The sequence below is a fragment of the Myxocyprinus asiaticus genome, chromosome 19 (assembly GCF_019703515.2).
Source record: "Myxocyprinus asiaticus isolate MX2 ecotype Aquarium Trade chromosome 19, UBuf_Myxa_2, whole genome shotgun sequence".
NCBI lineage: Eukaryota > Metazoa > Chordata > Actinopteri > Cypriniformes > Catostomidae > Myxocyprinus > Myxocyprinus asiaticus.
In genome coordinates, this window is record NC_059362.1 from 9789706 (window position 1) to 9806346 (window position 16641).

The 16641-nt window shown below is 38.9% G+C and overlaps 1 protein-coding gene across 2 annotated transcripts in view; it reads right to left on the bottom strand.

Moving 5' to 3' along the window:
* Window positions 1-16641, bottom strand: part of LOC127410310 (laminin subunit alpha-4-like) — a 76142-nt gene that overhangs the window by 50066 nt on the left and 9435 nt on the right. For both annotated transcript variants that reach the window (XM_051645507.1, XM_051645506.1), the window contains exons 2-3: window positions 5915-6016; window positions 276-403 (exon numbers count right to left, since the gene is read on the bottom strand). In XM_051645507.1, the coding sequence (XP_051501467.1) occupies window positions 276-403; window positions 5915-6016 (230 nt within the window). The remainder of the gene's footprint in view (window positions 1-275; window positions 404-5914; window positions 6017-16641) is intronic.

Genomic DNA, 16641 nt, shown 5'->3' on the forward strand with positions numbered 1-16641 from the left:
AATTGGTATGAACTGAAATTCCAACAAGGTGAACAAGTTTTATACTTACTGTAGACACAATCCCATAGCAGACTTTTATTTATCAGTGAATGCTGGAAAAACTTTGTCAGAGAAAGACCAAGAATTGTTTGCTCTTGTTTACCCAATGTATCACCAATTCTAACATTGGGTGGATTTTTAATATTATTATTATTATTATTATTTCCATATGAAAATTGTGATTCTGTTTCCTGATGTTGTTGTTATGGTTATGAAGTGCAGAAGTCTGATCTCACTTGTTAGACTCCAGTGAGAGTGGACAGGCACATGGGCTACACACAAAGGTGCCATCAGGAAGAAATGCAGGTAAAAAGCTGTCTTCACACTGTTCACAGAAATCTCCAACAGTGTGGTCCTGACATTCCTAAAGCACAACAGAGCATACAGAAGAGGTGCAGTTCAGGATAAAAGCAAAACAAAAATCATTTGTAACACACCAAATTAAAATCTGCAGCATGATCACAGAATTCCTGAGGTTTACTGGAAGCTGTTGCAGCCAGATAAGCTTAAACATGATGGCTCCACATCGTTTTCATTAGAGCTTTCTCACAAGAGCAGTTTGGTTTCAATTTAGCATCCAAATACCATCTATCATCCCTCTTTAGTGTACACATTGACTCATTCCACATGGTTTACTGTTTAAAAGTAATTGGCTCTCATGGAATATTATGCTCGATAAAGATAGCTAAAAAAGTTCAAATGCACAGCTGCTATTCCACCATCGGGCCGAATGGTTCTCATTGCGAAACTGCATGGAACAGCACGGTTAAGGTTTCTTTCTTCACTGTGGTGCTGTGAAATCAGATTTAGAATGTACGTTACAAATACTGTACATCAGTTAATGATGGCTTGAGAGGTAAACATTGGAGTGAGGATGATCACGTATTCTAGTTTTAAAGGGGTCATGAAATGGAGAATCAAATTTTCCTTGATATTTAGACATATAAGAGATAACTGTACTATAAAAACATACTGTAAATTTCAGAGCTCAAAACTTCCTCCCCAGTCTAAAAAGAACATTTATATAGTTACCACACTGCTGAAACCTCTCATTTTTAAAACTGTCTGTTCTTGACGTCACGAAACATTGCTCATTTGTATTTATACATCCTACAACATGCGCCATCTCACCCTTGGCCCCGCCCACTGATGCGCAGGTCAAGAGAGCAGGCCTTGTGTGGCTAACTACTCCAAACATAACACCAAAAGGGACCCACCTGGACTATTTTGTATTATTTTTAATTATATGCATGCACTAGACAGACATCTTTGACTGCTTGATATATATCCCGTACTGCTTTTAAAAGATGCGGTGTCAAGTCACAACTCTGAAAGGGAGAAGCAATTCTCTTTCATTCAGCTGCTGCCTGTGTTGGTTTTAGCACAAAGTTGTCATGGATGCGTTCTTTCGCCCATCTGTGCTATTTTTAATTGTTGGTGTACAGTGCAATCAGAAAGTATTCAGACCCCTTCATTGTTTTTCCACATTTTGTTATGTTGCAGCCTTATGCTAAAATGCTTTAAAAAAATATTCACATCAATCAACACTCCATTCCCCATAATGACAAAGCAAAAAACTGATTTTTGATAACTTTGCAAATTTATTAAAAAGAAAAAACAGAAATATCACATTGACATAAGTATTCAGACCCTTTGCTTTGACACTTTGAAATTTAGCTCAGGTGCATCCCATTTGTCTGGATCATCTTTGAGATGTTACTACACTTTGATTGGAGGCCACCTGTGGCAAAGTCAATTGATTGGACATGATTTGGAAAGTCACACACCTCTCTATATAAGGTCTCGCAGCTGAAAATGCATATCAGAGAAAACCAAGCCATGAGGTCAGAGGAACTGCCTGCAGAGCTAAGAGACAGGATTGTGTCGAGGCACAGATCTGGGGAAGGCTATGAAAAATTTCTGCACTGAAGGTTCCCAAGAGCACAGTGGCCTCCAATTCTTAAATAGAAAAAGTTTGGAACAACCAAGACTCTTCTTAGAGCTGGCTGCCAGGCCAAACTGAGCAATCAGGGCAGAAGGGCCTTGGTAAGGTAAGGACTATAATTTGATGTAGTTTTAGCATCTGGTAAAAACCCGGTGAAACCATAGAAGCCTACGTGAGCGATTTAAGAAACAAAGCAAAGACATGCAGATTTGGCAAATTAACAGATGAGCTCATAAAATATTGACTTGTGTGTGGTGTGACAAATGACGCAATGAGAAAAATCCTGCTGAGAGACAGTGAGTTAACACTAGTCAAAGCCACTGAATTATGCCAAATTCATGAATTGACTGGTTTGGATACAAAGACACTCGCTGTGCCCAGGCAAAGCAGTCCTAATGTGGACAGTGTGCACCACAAAATAAAGAAGAAAATGACACAAGGGTTTAAGCAAAGACCATGTTATGACTGTGCAGCTACTCAAACCATTGATAATTGCAGCAGCTGTGGAGGTAAACATGAAGCAAGAAAGGAAAAATGTCTGGCATATGGCTAGACATATCAGTGCCATAGATGCAACAAGTGGAACCATTTCAAAAAGTGTTGTAAGTCCACACAAAAGTTAACAGGCAAACCAAGAAAGACTGTGAATCAAATAAAAATGAAAAAAGAATTATCAGACAGCAGTGATGAATCTTACTAGGTGGATGGTGTTACAATAAAAAAAAAGCCTCACAAAACAGAAAAAAAAAAAAACACCACAAAAGACAGAGCTATTCTGTACTGTGCACATCATTGGAAATTAAGTTGAGCTCAAAGTAGACATGGGAGCCAAGTGTAATGTAATTCCAGAAGCTCTGTTTACAAAAGTAACAAACAGAGAGGAACTAAACTCGTCAAGAAACACAAAACTTTTAGCCTATGGAGGTGAAGAGATTCCCACAGGCCATGCTTTCCTGCCACTCATCCAATGAGGTTCACAACCTCTCAATCTATGTAGTAAAGAGAAATGTGCAACTGTTGTTAGGTCTGCCTGACTGAATGGGTTTAATCTCTCTCAACAAAGAAATCCATAATGTGGCAGTGAATGAAAATTCAAAAGCCTTGGATTTCATATGGCCATCCAATGGGCTAGCAGAATGAGCAGTCTGCAGTGAAAAATAATTTATGGAGAAATCAAAAAGGGATGGAGCCGATGTATTTCTCAACTTGCTTAACTTGAGAAACATGCCTCTTGATGGTATCCTTGGATCACCAGCAGAAAGGCTCATGTCAAGAAAGACAAAAGCAACACTCCCAATCTGTACGAAATTGCTGGCCCCTTCAGCAAAAAGTCATACCGAAATTGCCAAACAACTCACCCAGAAATGGTGCTTTCAGAAAGAGTGCTATGACAGATCCAGTAAGCCCCTTCGCCCCCTGTGGAAAGGTGAAGTGGTTAGACTCCAAACCCCTCAAGGGTATAACAAAATGGGAACCGTCAAAGATAAAGAACCAAGATCCTACATAGTTGAATCCGAAGGGAAGGTATACACATGGAATCATAGACACATCTTACCTGTTCCTGAACCACCACAACAACACAGTGACTACAGCCTTGCAGATCATCAGGTGACTGGTTTACCAAAACAAGACCGAAATCTTCCATCGCACCACACTGGAGTACAAGTAACAGTTACTGAGCCTAATAGGACATCAGAGACTAATGAACCTGCCAATGAACCAGGGGCAAGACCCTATGTGACAAGATCTGGCAGGATCTCAAAACCAAACCCAAAATGCCTGCAATGAACTGTTCAGAAAAAAAAAAGGACTCATAAGTATTCTGGAAGGGATTATCAGTTCGATTTTATTGATGCATTCTGAATTTCATGTTAAAAAAATACAATAATAATATATGTCACAGTTAAAGGCTTAAGATGTCCTGTCTGGTCATAAGTGATTTAATATGTGATTTCAGTTTGAGTAATATTTATGTTTATTTACATAACAAGGGACACAACTAAAGAAAGGGGATGTAGAACATTGGGTTAATTTTCTTTGATTTAATAATTGCATTTTGGACTCAACGATTATCCGTAGTAAAGATGCTATGGAATGCCTGGATGTAGAAGGTTTCAGTTTCATGTAATGCAGTTCTAAGCTTGCCAGTAAACTAACTATATATAAACAAAGCCAGCCTACATTGTCATCATTCAACAGAGATGTTCTGTTATACACAAGTCCAGATGTTTATTTAAGCAGTCATAACTTGCATGATATGACTTATGTGATAGTCGTAGAATGACCATATACTGTTTGCACAATATTACCAAGCTAAACTGTTTGCACTGTGTTATCAAGCTTATCAAGTAAAATAACGGTGGTTTAAAACCTATGTGGGTTTCGTATTGTTCTTCTTTCAAAAGGGAAATTTGACTTAATTCACAGTACGACAAGACAGATATCAAAGATCAGTCACAAAGTCAGCAGAATTAGACAAAGTAAGATAATGAGCAAACATTGCTTTGTATCCTATTAAAGGGGATGAGGAAATAACTTTAACCCTTACCTTTTCAAGTCACACAATGTCGAATGCAATATGCTGTTTTAAAAACAGTATTAAACACAGGGCATATTGTGCTTGTGTAACATTGTTGAATGCAGACACAAACAATAAAATGACTGTCAAACGATTTAATAGACACATAAAAAGAGGGACCGATACACAAGAACATGCAGTTAAACCAGTACAGTTTTCCAGTAATATCCTAAACCGAAGACAGCTGCCTCATAAAAGGTATGTGTGAACTGTGAATATAATGACAAGTGTATAGCCAGTCTTTCTGTGTTTCAGTGATGAAGCAGATTTTAATCTCTTTAGTTAGATTACGTCAGCATTCAAACTGTGTATGTTGATAAATAACTAGTCAGACACAGTGATTTTGACAATCTTGGAAGCTGGTCTGGTATAAATTAGCCATATTATTATTATTATTATTATTTAAAAAAATTGGCTATATTGACTGCGGAATGTTGTTGTGATGACGTCACATCCAGCCCAGTTTGCTGTACGTGTGTGCGTAATTTCACCGTCTTTCTTCTTTTGTTCTTTGATGTGATCATGTCAGTTTTGATTGTTTATGAACCGTCATAATTCGATTTAAGCTTTGCAAAGGACCTGTTATTGAAGAATGGGGCAGTGAAAAACACTTCAAAACTTAAGTAAACCATTTCATTCATGGATATTTTAAATGTCATGACTGTTTGATAGTTTATGGTTCTGAGTTAACAGTTGTGCTTAAGATGAGCAGTTTAATATATTCAGATACAATGTGCTGGATGTGCGTTATGTGTAAACCCTGCAATTTTGTTTTATAATGTTCTTCTGATTGAGTTTGCTGAATCTGAGAGGCTGCATGATATTAGCCAGTCAGAACAGTGGGCATATATGTTGAAGTTTTAAGGTGGCGCTTAGACCAAAACCGAGCATTTCAGACAGAGGACCAAAAACAGTGTGGAAAAAGTTTTATTGACAAAATATTTTTGTTATACTGTATATAGATATATGATTTTTAATGAGCTAGCTACTGTAATTTACCTCCCTGATGAAAAAGGCATGTAGAAAAATAATGTACTATACTAGTTAAACCTAAATCATAAAATCATGAAAAGGCATTAAACATCCACAAATCTTTCTTTTATTAACTTGGCCAGCTACCAAGATACAAATGAGTAACCTTGGCATTGGCAAATTGACAATCATGAGTCGCCACTTACTAAAATCAAGTGCAGAGATATCCGGGCCGAGAACGGTTTGCAATCATATTGTGCCGAAGCATGCTCAAGTGGAAATGCTACTGGATCCGTTCCTCACAGTGCTCAGAACAATTCGGCCCAATGGTGGAAAAGCACTTCATGATGCAGTTTAAAGAGTTTTGAAACCAAACTTACGGTGCATATCCCAGTGATGTCCTCGCAGCTATCGGCATGCCCTTTACAGTTACAGGGCAGACAGCTGTTCTGCTCACTCAAGAAGAAGCCTCGTGCACATACCTGCAATGAGGAAAAACACAAACCTGAGCTATAAAGTAATAATATCACAAACTGAGACATATTATCTATTATATAACTTATATAGACTGTAAGAGTAGGTTTCCGGAAGGAAAAATCTCATTCATTTCTCCATAGTAAAAATTATTTTTAACAATAATGTGTAAAACTTTCGCAATAGACTTACCATGAGCCACAAGTTTTTTTAAGTGATAATATCTATAGAAGTCAGATATGATTTCAACTTTATTTTTCAACTATTAATCCAAAAGGACAGCAAACATTAAACCCCTTGGAAGAATTTGGTTTCCACACTACAGTCTGACTCAGCAACCTGAACAATCACAAAGACAATAGGGTACTATAATCACTTTTTTCTTTGGTCGAATGGTGCATTTGGGTGAAAACAAGCTATAGAAACAAAACAAGACTGACTAGAACTAAGTACTAACTGCCTGAGGAGGAATAAACTTGGCAGTAAGTCCCTCTGTTTAAGTCATGAGAGGGTTTAGTGATTAACTGGAGGCAACACTAAAATCGCACTCAGTGCCTGCTGGTCATGCCAGGCCATCATATGGGAGAAATCAAAACCAAAACACAGTCTCACGGCATCAAAAAAACAGCATCTGGAAATACTTTAGCATGGTACTTTCATATCAGTTTTAACAAAAGGGAGTCTTTAGCCCTATTCAGATGACAATTGTTGAGTTACATCTGTAAAAGTTAATTTTCATGGCTCCTCTGTGATAAAACTCATGCGTTCGGATGACAATTAAATCACGGGGGAGGAGCGAGACTTTTTGTAGATCACATGATTGCAGTTGCGCTTGTTATATAGAAAAATCATCAATACACAAATTGTGTCCTCTGTATTTGCATTTAAATATGTTTGGAATTACGCTAAAGTGAAAATAAAATGTTTAAAGTATGAGGGAACAACGCTGAAAAGCGCTGCGGACATTTACAGTGTACATTTTCACATACGGAACAAGCCAAAATTCTTGCGAAGAGCAATTAAACGAATCAAGAAGACTGTTTATCAATGCAGCCAAATAAATCTGTCAATGGGGGTACGCATGTTTCGTCACCCGCATCACCTCAGATGCGCTGCTTGCGCGATCTCTCCTAAGCAGATGCAAGGAGATATGGGGCAAATTCCAAACGCAAGTAATCACCCCATGGCCTACTCACTACAAAAGACAGAGCTCTTGATGTGGGCACTCTGAAGGGAACATGTCATTACAGTTTAAATGTAGCCTTCACTAAAAGTCTTCTGAAAGTGCCCTTTGTGAAAAATGTACTTTCTTTTGTTTGAAACGACCTTTCGAGTGGCATCCCCTTCGCGAAGTGCCCTTCAAGAGCGCAAAAATGCAGTTTGGAAAATGCACATAGAAGCCGCACATATAAAGGACAGTAAAGATAGTTAAAGTGAAATTTGAGGAGCTATGGTAAAAATGGTTTTCTTATGTTTTATCTATCAAAATGACGGACATCATTTGGAATTATCTGTCAGTGTTTAAAAAGTGGAGTTGTGAATGCCCCGCCCCCATTATCACTCAGCATACGTCTGTTAAGAGTAGCAGCATAAGACGAAGTGGGAAAAAAAATTGACATACGTAACTTCTTTAGAAAGAAACAAGGCAAATGCAAGCATTTAGAACAGGAATCGGTAGCAGTGGATGAGTTTGAGAGGATGCCAGAAACTCAAAGTGTAGCAGCAGAGACAGAGTTAGCGGCTACAGGTTTGTGCAGGGTTTGTGTTTGCTAGCTAGCTATCCTTAGGGCTCAGCATAACAATGGTTAAGTAAGCATTTCTTTGGGAGAACATGAAACAACTCAATTAACCTACTAACATTATATAAACCACCTAGCTAGAACTTTATATCATTGCTGGTTAGTGTATGTACACACACGATAAGAAAATTTTGTTCAAATCTAAAACAGTTTCCTTTTAGTGACAAAATGTGTTCATATAAACATATGTATATACATTTTTTAAATCAGAGTATTCTTTGTTTTTTTATCATGAACACTAGAACTACTGGAATTCTGTATCTACTAGAATGGCCATAGCAGTCATTTTGACCGCTAGATTCCAAACTCTATAATCTCATTCTCAATTGAAAAAATACCCAGTTGAGAGATTTCATTCAGTTCAGACACTTCTATTCTATTCAACCATTGTACTGATCAGCCAATTTAATCTAGCAATTTGTATTTGTGAGCGAATTAGCGATAGCACTCGAGAGAGTCGAGACCACTAGCAACGTTTCTTTGACAGAGACACTAGCCTAGTTTCCATCCACCTTTCGCGCTGTTTTGTTATCGACAAAGTGAAAATGCGTAAAAAATTTTTTGCGACATTTGTCGTCTTCTGCCCTTTTCCATTCAAATGGCCTTTTATCGATAAAAATGGTGTGTGTGATGACGTCATGCCTAAAAAAAACCAAAAAACACTTTGTCGCATAAGTTTTGGTTTAATCGCAAAAGAAATCTGCCCTTAAGCCGTTTCCATTCAGAAATGTGTTTATCACTAATTCGACTCCCAGATGTCCCTAATTTTTTTCCTCCGAAGTTTTGGTAAAATGGGGATAGTATTGAGACAATTCATTGAAATTAGCCAGCTTACTGACATTTTAATTTCACAAATAAAAGCAATCAGAAGAGGAGGAATTGCAATCAAAAAGGAACAGTTGTCCTTCTGAGGACTGTAATATTGGTCCTGATGTTGCGCCTATCGTAGGTTACCACCGGATCCGACCCGAAAGCGAATCATCATGGCCCTGTTCAAGCTGGCAACCTGCACCAAGTAGTGGGGGAAACTTTCGGTCTTAGTATAAGGACCATCCATCGATGTGTATATATGCTGTGTGCACAGTGATTAAAGAAAAATTGATGCAGTGTAACATCAGTGTTTATGATGCATTCCTGATATTCAATAGGCTATTTTGAACAATCATCTTATCTAAAGCATTGCCATCACAACTGCATTATGTCCCGCATATTTCTCCAGCAACTTTTAATGACCAACTGAACTTGATTATCATCTAAAATTAATTTGTGTCATAATGCAATTTACATTTTCTGAAGAAGCTCAGCAAATGCGATCCGAGGTAAAGAGGGTTAGATTTAAAATATTTAAACCTTTTAAAATGTAAGGAAGCTAGTTTTCTGAAAGTGAACTCATTGGACATATAGTTCTGATAGTTTATAGTCTTGAAAAAAGTGCAGAAAGTGACTAAGTAAATATCGAAAATTGCAACATCCCAAAAAAAAAAAAAAAAAATAATAATAATAATAATAATATATATATATATATATATATATATATATATATATATATATATAATAAAATAATTATAAAAAATAAATAATAATAAATAAAAAATAAAAAACACACTTATCACAGCTGACGTTATTTAATAAATGAGCCCAATCAAGGTGCAAGAATTAACCAGAAGTGGCTTTGAATTCTTTTTTTTTTTTTCATTAACAATTTTATTGATTCCAAAATTAAAATTAACACAGACAACACATGAAAACTCGGAATCAACTTTTATCCATATATAGACCTTTTCTAAAAGCAGCAAGCACCATCTCAAGAGTGTCTGCCACTTTAGGGGGCTGCGTAATACATCCAAAGGTGGTACAGAACAGATGGCGCAGCTGTAAATACCTGAAAAATTGAGATCTGGGAATCCCAAACTGCTGTATAATATTTTCAAAAGGATCTCAATGCTCCATTTTCATACAGGTCACCCAGTGTAGTAACAACCTTCTCAATCCATTCTGTCCAGCAGAAAGGGGACTTGTTAACGCACAATTTCGGGTTTAACCAAATACTTGCGGCAACGTTCAGATAAATGTCAAAGTTGAACACGTGAGAAACTTTTGTCCACACTAAATGCATGTGTGAGATGACGGGATGTGTCTTTACTTCTCTGGACAGCTTAGTGGAAAGACTTTGCAATGGCAAGATAGGGGCAAGGAACTCCTGTTCAATAAAGAGCCAGGGAGGGGCTCTCTCAGGTGGAAGTGACCAATGTGCCAAATGTCTGAGACCAAAAGCATAATTGAAATACAAAATCTTGGGGAGACCTAACCCAACTTTGTCAACTGGCCTGTGTAACTTGTTAAAATGCATCTGAGGATGTTTACCATTCCAAATAAAGGATTTAGCAATACTACCAAATTTCTTAAAATAAAAGAGGGGAACTTCAATGGGGAGATACTGTAGTAGGTAGTTGAATTTTGGAATACAATTAATTTTAATAACATTAACCTGCCCAATCATAGATAAATGTAATGAAGCCCACCTGCCCACATTGCCTGAAAACCTTTTTATTAAGGGGTCAAAATTAACTAAATCAGACAAATTTGCTGGAAATAAAATGCCCAAATACTTAATGCTCCGTTTGGGCCACTGGAAAACGCCCAGCTGGAAGGCCGTTACTGGGCAGTATGCTGTCAGAGCCAAAGCTTCGGCTTTAGACCAATTGACTCTGTATCCCGAAAATTTAGAAAAGGAGCTGATAATTCTGTGGAGGCAAGGCATAGATCTAGTGGGGTCAGAGATGAATAATAAAATATCATCTGCGTAAAGTAAAAGCTTATGCGCCATACCTCCCACCATCACCCCTGGAAAATCATCTTCCCTTCTTATCGTGGCTGCTAATGGTTCCAGGGCAAGACAGAACAATAATGGGGAAAGAGGGCAACCCTGCCGAGTGCCCCTATCCAGAGTAAAATAATCTGAAATTAATCCATTTGTTTGAACCGCTTCTACAGGGTGTCTATAAAGTAACTTAATCCATCCAATAAAAGTATTTCCGAACCCATACATTTCCAAAATCTTAAAAATTATAATCCAATTCTACCATATCAAACACTTTTTTGGCGTCAAGATGGCAGTGACCGGAGTCTGATCATTCGCCACTGACCACATGATATTAATGAGACACCTAATGTTATCAGAAGAGCTACGGCCCTGAATAAACCCCACCTGATCTATATGTATAAGAGATGTCATAACTTAAATCATAAAATCATGAAATTCTGGTTAGCCAGAATTTTTGCCAAAATTTTAACATCTAGCTGGATCATGGAAATTGGACGGTAACTTTTACACTCACTTGGATCTTTGTCCTTTTTAAGAATCAGACTGATCTGGGCTTGCGTCATGGTTGGGGGAAGTTTTCCATTCTTTAATGATTCTGTATAAACTTCTAACAAAAGTGGATCCAATTCTGTAGCATAAGATCTAAAAAATTCAGTGGCAAAGCTGTCTGGCCTGGGAGCCTTGCCTGTAGGTAAGGACTTAATTACCTCGTCAAGCTCCTCCAAGGTTATCTCAGAATCAAGATCATTTTTTTTGCTCAGTCGTCAATTTAGGAAGTTCTAATGGATCCACAAATTTTCTAATATCTTCATCAGTAGACGAAGACGTGGAGCTATAAAGATCAATATAGAATTCTTTAAAAGCAGTATTAATATCAATGGCCAAGGTAAAAACGGTCCCTGCTTTGTCCCCTGACTCAAAGTATGACTGTCTTGCCCTGAATAACCAAAACTCCACTTTCTGCGACAAAATAGTATTATAATTGTATTTCAATCGGGTCAATTCTCTGAGGCCATCAGATGACATTTGGTACTTTAGCTCTGCCTCAGCATTTTTAATATTCCCTTCTAACTACACAAGTTCTCGTGCTTTAGATTTTTTGATGAATGAGGCATACTGTATGATCCGACCCCTAAGAATCGTCTTAAGTGCCTCCCAAGCCACGCCCACAGAGGATACTGAAGACCAGTTGGTCTCCTTATAAATATTGATTTCAGTGTTTAACATTTGTTGTAAATCAGGATCTTGCAAAAGGGATACATTAAAGCGGCAACTATAAGATTTATTTTTCTCTGTGTGTGGCAACACCTCTAAATTCTGAGACTAAGATGTTTCCAATTGAGCAATCAACAACAGATGAAATGAGGGAGATTATATATATATATATATATATAAATCTATTCTAGAATAAATCTTATGAACTGATGAACAAAATGTATAGCCCCTCCCAGATGGGTTGAAAAGTCAGCAAAAATCTACAAGACCAAGATATTTACACATCCTGTGAAGTGTCATTGTTGCTCTAGGGGGCTTGCACACTTTTGCTTCACTATGATCAAGGACTGAATCCATCAATAGATTAAAGTCTCCTCAAAATATTATATCATGAGGGGTGCCAGCGGCTTGCAACATCCCCTCAAGATCTATAAAAAAGCCCTGATCATCAGCGTTAGGTGCATAAATATTAGCCAAAATCAATCTTTGCCCCTGAATGTCTGCTAAAACAATAATGACTCTTCCTATTTTATTTTTAATCTGTTTGAGAAATTTGAATTGTAGATGTTTATTTATCAGTATAATGACCCCTCTACTCTTACTTGAGCCAGCACTAAAGCAAACATGTCCACCCCATATCTTCCCAAATTTTTCAGCTTCCTGTGGGGAAAGATATGTTTCTTGATGAAAGACTATATCATATTTCTTACGCTTAAGAAAAGAAATAACTTTCCTTCTTTTTATGGGGTGCCCCAACCCCTTTACATTCCATGTGGAGAGAGACAATCCACTCATATTAAAATTTTACATTTTAATATAGTAAAAAAAATAAATTGTATGTCAAAAACAAAATTATACAGACCACATTCCCTATTAGCGAAACAATCAAAACCCAAACTTCCCCCCAAACAAAACAAACAGAAAAAAGAAAAACGTGTGCATTAACCCCGCGCAAGAAAACGGCAACTGGCGACAATCCCTCTAAATGCAAAAGGTCCATGAACGCCCACGAGCCCCCAAGACAACTTTGCCATCTGATTGCTAAAATTTGTGAGGCAAAATTACATAACAGAAAATACTTTGTAAAATAAACCCCAGCCAATAGGAAGAATGAACACAAAGAATGTGTAGATTCATTCACAGAACTGTCTCAAAGGTGTGATCATCCACAAGCAAATTCCAGCTGATATAAAACCGTTCAGATTCCTTGGACAGACAAACGAATGTTCAGTGAGCCAGCTGTTATGAGTTCAGCAGATGATGTAATCATTCCAATGTCCCGTAAAAATACTCAACAAAACAAACTCCAGCCAGCAGGAGGAATAAGCACGAAGATCGAACAGATTAATCAACAGCTGTTCCAAAGGAGTGTTATTCAATAGAACAAGCTCTAGCCGCTAGGCGGAACCAATACAAAACGAAACAAAACCGGCATCCCGGTTCCCCGGATGGTCGAGTCAATTCACTCGGAGGCCGCATAAAAGTATATACCATGACTTACTCAATCCGTCAACTTTATAAAAGAAATTTTTTGTGTGCGCATGTAGATATTTTGTGGTCATCCGTAGTGTCCACTCTCAAACTGGCCGGGAACTTCAATGCAAAAGTAATCTTCCGTCAATCCAAAAGTTTCTTTAAGGAAAAGTGTTATTCACAAAACAAACTCCAGCCGCTCAGCGGAGCCAACGCAAAAAGAAAAAAGAAACCAAAATGACGCCCAGCTTCCTCAAAAGCCAGAGTAAGTACAGCGAGTTGACCCACTCACATGAGAAACACCCCATGGTTTACTCACCCACTGATTCTATAAAAGACATTGCCTGACTGGGACATGTAAATACTTTGCGACCATCCTTCGTTTCTATTCTCAGTTTGGCCGGAAACAGAGCAAAAGTGATCTTTCGCTGATGTAAGAGTTTCTTACATTCCTTGAACTTACCGCGTTTCTCTCTTGTCCGGGAACAAGAAAATATTATGGTTCTTCCAAGAAAGCTTCCCTTTTCTCCTCGCCTGGCGCAACACAAGATCTTTATCGGATGATCTCAGAAATTTGGCCAGGATTGATCAGGGCCTTTCTCCCTCAGCAAATCTGTGAGCTCGCTCGATTTCCAGTTTATGGCCTGTTATGTCGAGCAGACTCGGGAAAAGCTCGTCTAGGAATTTCTCCATATCTCTGCCCTCCTCATGCTCAGGAATTCCAACAATTCGAACGTTATTCCTGCAGCTTCTATTGTCAAGATCTTCAAGCTTTTCAAGGAGATGTTCCAAATCAACTTTGGTCGCAGGTGGATTAGCGGTTAATTCCCTCTCCGAAGACTCCAGACAATCGATTCTTCTCTCAACATCAGTCACTCTTGTAACTAACTCAGAGAATTTTATTTCCATCGCCATAACCGATTGACGTATTACAGCAAGATCCTCCAAGTCAGCAAGAACCTTCGTCAGCATCACCGACATGTTGGACAACTGACGCTGGATCTCCTCTCCCGCTGCGCCATCCAAATCAAGTCCCCGGTCTGTAGGCCTGTCGGGGCTTTCATCCTGAACACGTAAGTGTCTTTTAATGTCTCCAGAGCCCGAGGATTTTGACTTCTTTGCCATGTTTTGCCTCAAAGAGCAAATGTGTAACTGGGTGCATCAAATTTCACCAGATTATAACATGAAAATAATTAAAAATTTAGCAAAGTGCGCAGAGCTCGTCGCTCACATGTCTGCTTCTTGCATGGCATCACGTGACCTCAAAACTTAACTGATGTGAGCAGCTCCGGTGGAAGGGGAGCAAATGGATCTAAAACCTTAAGAAAAAACACAGCTTATTCTGTATCTCTATCTCTGTAAGTTACCAGAACCCCACATGAAAAAGCTCAACAAATACAAGTATTTGTCCACTGAGAGTGGCTATCACACTGTATGATTTCACAGAAATCTAGTTGTCCAGTGCAGCTCTGTTCACACAGCACAGGTGTATCAAAAATACTATTCTGAGTCCTGAAAGTTGAAATAAAAACGTACAACTTTCACTCCCATAGAGAAAAATCCAACGAACAGTGTTATGATTTTCCGTAAGTATAACCCCTAACCCAAACTTAACCATGATTTTAATATGAATAAATTTGGCGTAACACAAGGCGAGGGAAGCCTTGTATTACTGGTTATTGACATACATTAGCAGTGTTTCCCTTCTATGCATTTTGCAGCTGCGCTGCGCTACTGCTGAATTATGAGCGCCGCTGTTGGGATTTCACATGGTTAATTTAATATTCTTGATGCAACATAATGCTTGCCAGCCCCAGTCAGCTGTGTGCTTTCTACACTACGAAAGGGACCCCACCACATACACCACACAGAAATACATGCACTTACACTGATGTCACTGCATAACAACAAGTGTCAAACTCGCTTCATTTCAAGTGACCCGCAAGCTCATTTCTGAAATGTAGGATGGCAGGGGATCACAACGTTTCACTGAACAATCAGTTGGTGCTTTCCTCATGAATCTGTTTTGGAGCGCATTTTGCTCGCTTCAAAAGCAGAATGGAACAGCGCTACACGGGTCAATTATCAACAAGGCTTAATCATAGCAGGATGAGGGCAGAGCAGGTGCGGTAATTCGTGAACTGGTCTCAACTGAACAACAGACTGTTTTAAATGTGCTTGTGAACCAGTAAGATGCGTAGCGGGGATCGCAAATCCCGTTTAAATGCGGTACAGAATTGTCTGTTGCAAAACTCTTATGTCTCGGTGATGAAACTAGCTTATACTCTGAAGGCATTTTTAAGGATTTCATGCTTAAATGGTATTCCCAAAAGTAAGAGCTTATAAATCTAAAAACAAAATCGCAAAGAGGGTCAATTGCATGTTATCAATTTTAAGAAAACCTTTCAAAATTTGAAAATATATTTTGATCATGCTCAGAGACTCTCATGATATAACATTGCTGACAAAACACACAAAACATGAGCGCTAAAAATGTTTTTCAGTTATTATTCATGTTTGGCATTATACCTTTTAGACAAAGTATGGATGGTCCTTAAATTACCCTTTGTGTTGTTCTCCAACATGTCAACTATACAAGGAAACAAAACTTTTGTTGATAGTGTAAAGCAGGGATCAGCAACCTTTTTGACATGGAGTGCCATTTTTTATTTTCCTGGTCAATGGCTGTGCCGATGCAACCCCCCGTCACGTAACCTCCCCCAATGCTCCTATGAGCGTCGTACGGTCCCCCACAACTCGGGGACAAGTCGACTGCCCAAAATGGGGATAGGCTGCCCCAGCTGTGGCCTCTTCTCTTCTTTTTTCTCCCCAAAAGATAATGGAAATCGTTCAGCTGGGGGCCATAAATGTCCATGTCAGGGGGTGTCCATTCCAAAGGGGAAGACACCACAGAGACCACATCCTGCCCGAAGGGGAGGCAATTGTGTGGAAATACGTCACATGGTCTTACAGAGTCTTGTCGGCAGTGTTACATGTGGAGAAGTCCCCATAGTAGGTCCTACCCAGAGGGGATGGAGCTCTACAAACACGGCAATTGGTGGAAGAGGGAAACTCTGCCCAAGGAAGACGCGGTTTTCCAACAGGGAAACCGTCTCTCGCGGAAGATACATCACACAGGGATACAAACAAGCAACCGGCGCATGTGGAGCACCTATCCCAGTAAAGGGCCTAATAGCACACGTACTTGGCCGGCATCGAGTTTCTCCACGAATTCGCCTGCCACAGGGCTAAGGAAGGAAGGACATCCAGGGACCATAACCTCATGAACACGGCTGGGGGGAAACAAGCGCACGTCTCCCAC